Source organism: Alligator sinensis, unplaced genomic scaffold (assembly GCF_000455745.1).
Source record: "Alligator sinensis unplaced genomic scaffold, ASM45574v1 scaffold520_1, whole genome shotgun sequence".
In the NCBI taxonomy this organism is placed as follows: domain Eukaryota; kingdom Metazoa; phylum Chordata; order Crocodylia; family Alligatoridae; genus Alligator; species Alligator sinensis.
In genome coordinates this window covers 490,315-492,401 of record NW_005842064.1, presented here as the reverse complement: position 1 = coordinate 492,401, position 2,087 = coordinate 490,315, and the positions used below count along the sequence as shown (strand labels likewise).

Sequence of the window (2,087 nt, the reverse complement as noted above, 5' to 3'; positions counted from 1 at the left end):
GCTGTATTCACCGACGGCGTAAGTAAACAATCTCTTTGTTCAACCAGTACGCTTCAGTGCCTAATTCCGCTCCATCGGTCAAAAGTACCCGCCTGCCGTTTCGAGGCTACTGGCCACAGCCCGGCCTACCACTTGACCGCCACATTCTCCACTGGGATTTTACCTCATATTAGTTCCTGGTGCAGTAGGGAACATGAGGTTGGAACATACGCTTTTTCCTAGTGAAGAGAGTTTAGATTCTGAAGAAAGTATTGCAATATTAAATGCTTGGTTCTGAATTTAATGCCCTAGCATGAGGATATCAAAATCCGCCTTCTGTTGGGGTGGATCTGAGAGACTGTGGTGGGAAAAGGACTGAAGGAACTAAACAGGATTTGAAGAAATGTTTCCTCTCTGCTGACTTTTCTCCACTGCCTTTAACCCACTTTTGTTTTCCGTTTCTGTACAGACCATAGTTTTTTTGGGTCAGAATGGCAGAAGCGATGGTGTGTCCTCAACAGAAAGATCTTTTACTACTATGCCAATGAAAAAAGTAAGTATGCAAGCATCTGCATGTGTTCTTCAAGCGGCATCCAGTGGCTGGGAACACAAATGGGCTTCAAGGGGAAGGGCAGAGCTCTTGTTCAGGGAAATGCTAACATCTCAATAGGGGGAGGCAGGGGAGAAATGCAAATTAGTTTACTTTCTGAAGTCTTTGGAGTTTCAGGAGCCACAGCAAACTATTCCTTCCTTAGTATGGTATATAAAATCCTGGACCTCTCTTTTTATTACATTATTGTTTAGCATCTTAGAGCATTTGTAGACAACACAGAGGTTTAATTCTCCCCAAATTAAAGCAGTGTTTTTTTAAAAACACTGCTTCAATTTAGGGCAAAGTAAACCCCCGTGTTGTGTACACCTGTGTCGGAACCCAATCTTTACCTGCCTCTCCAGCGGCAGGGAGGGGAGAGTGAGCTGCTGGTGGGTAGAGCTGTCCCTGAGCTGTGGGGAGGGGGGCTGGTGCTTCCCTCCATGACAGCAATGGGCCCCCCCCAGGCAGCACAGCCCCCTAGGCACCTGTCTTGGGCGTCCTGGGGGGCACCGCAGCCGTGGAGGGAAGCACAGGGCTCCCACACAACTCAGGCAGGCTCCAGGGGGAGATCAGGCTCACCACTTTTTTTTTTTTTCTCCTTCTGTGCCTGCGTGGTCTGCCTTCACAGCCCTTGAGCTGCACAGAGCCCGGTGCTTCCCTCTGCAGCTGTAGGGTAGGAAACTAAAACTCCTCAGAGGTGTTTTACTTTGCAGCGCCCCAAAGTCATTTGCTGTATCCCAGTCATTTAAGGCGCATTATGCCGCCAAATGTACTACAGTGGCCGGAATTAACGGGCAATACGCTGCCAAATGTGCAAACAGCAATACCATTAAAGTGGTGCAAAAGGCATTTAACTTGCTTTAAACCCACTAAAAAGTGTCTACAAATGACCTTAACAGTAGGCAAGAGAGACAAATGGTGGGGAAGAAATACAGGTACAGAGCAAGAAGGAGCTCATTGAACAAGCCAGTGGTGGAGCTGAGAACAGACCCCTATACCTCTTGCCTCCCTGTCTGTGGGGAGGGTGGACAGTGGTTCAATTCGGTGATTCAAATCACTGTCCTGATTCGATTCATCTGAATCAGCCAGACCCATCCCCTGCCCCTCTCCCAGCCCAGCAATGGCCACCCCGCCTGCCCCAGCTCCCAGCACTAAAGCCCCGGTTCAGCGGGTGCTGCTAGGCAGGGGGCGATCCCCGCTGCCCCACGCTGCATGGGGGGGCTCTGCATGAGTGTCTGAGACCCACCCCCTGCTCCCCCAGCCCCCTCATGGCCCTTTTAGAAAAAAAAAAACCCTGAAAAAACCCTGGGACTCACCGCTCCTGCCAGTGGGGGGCGATCCACATGGGAGGCTCTGCAGGAGCCCCTGTTGCCCTGAGGCTGCACCAGGAGCAGTGACTCCTGGGGCTTTTCTCGGCTTTTTTTTTCTTAAAGGGCCAGAGCCCAGGCAGGCAGGGCAGCCGTGGGGGGGCTGGGAGAGCAGGGGAAAATGTCAAGGGGGCTTGTGCAGAGCCCCG

General features: G+C 51.4%; 1 protein-coding gene across 3 annotated transcripts in view; it reads left to right on the top strand.

Moving 5' to 3' along the window:
* SKAP1 (src kinase associated phosphoprotein 1) overlaps positions 1-2,087 on the top strand; it is a 250,306-nt gene that overhangs the window by 184,732 nt on the left and 63,487 nt on the right. For all 3 annotated transcript variants that reach the window (XM_006023279.1, XM_025203752.1, XM_014519786.1), the window contains exon 6: positions 449-532. In XM_006023279.1, the coding sequence (XP_006023341.1) occupies positions 449-532 (84 nt within the window). The remainder of the gene's footprint in view (positions 1-448; positions 533-2,087) is intronic.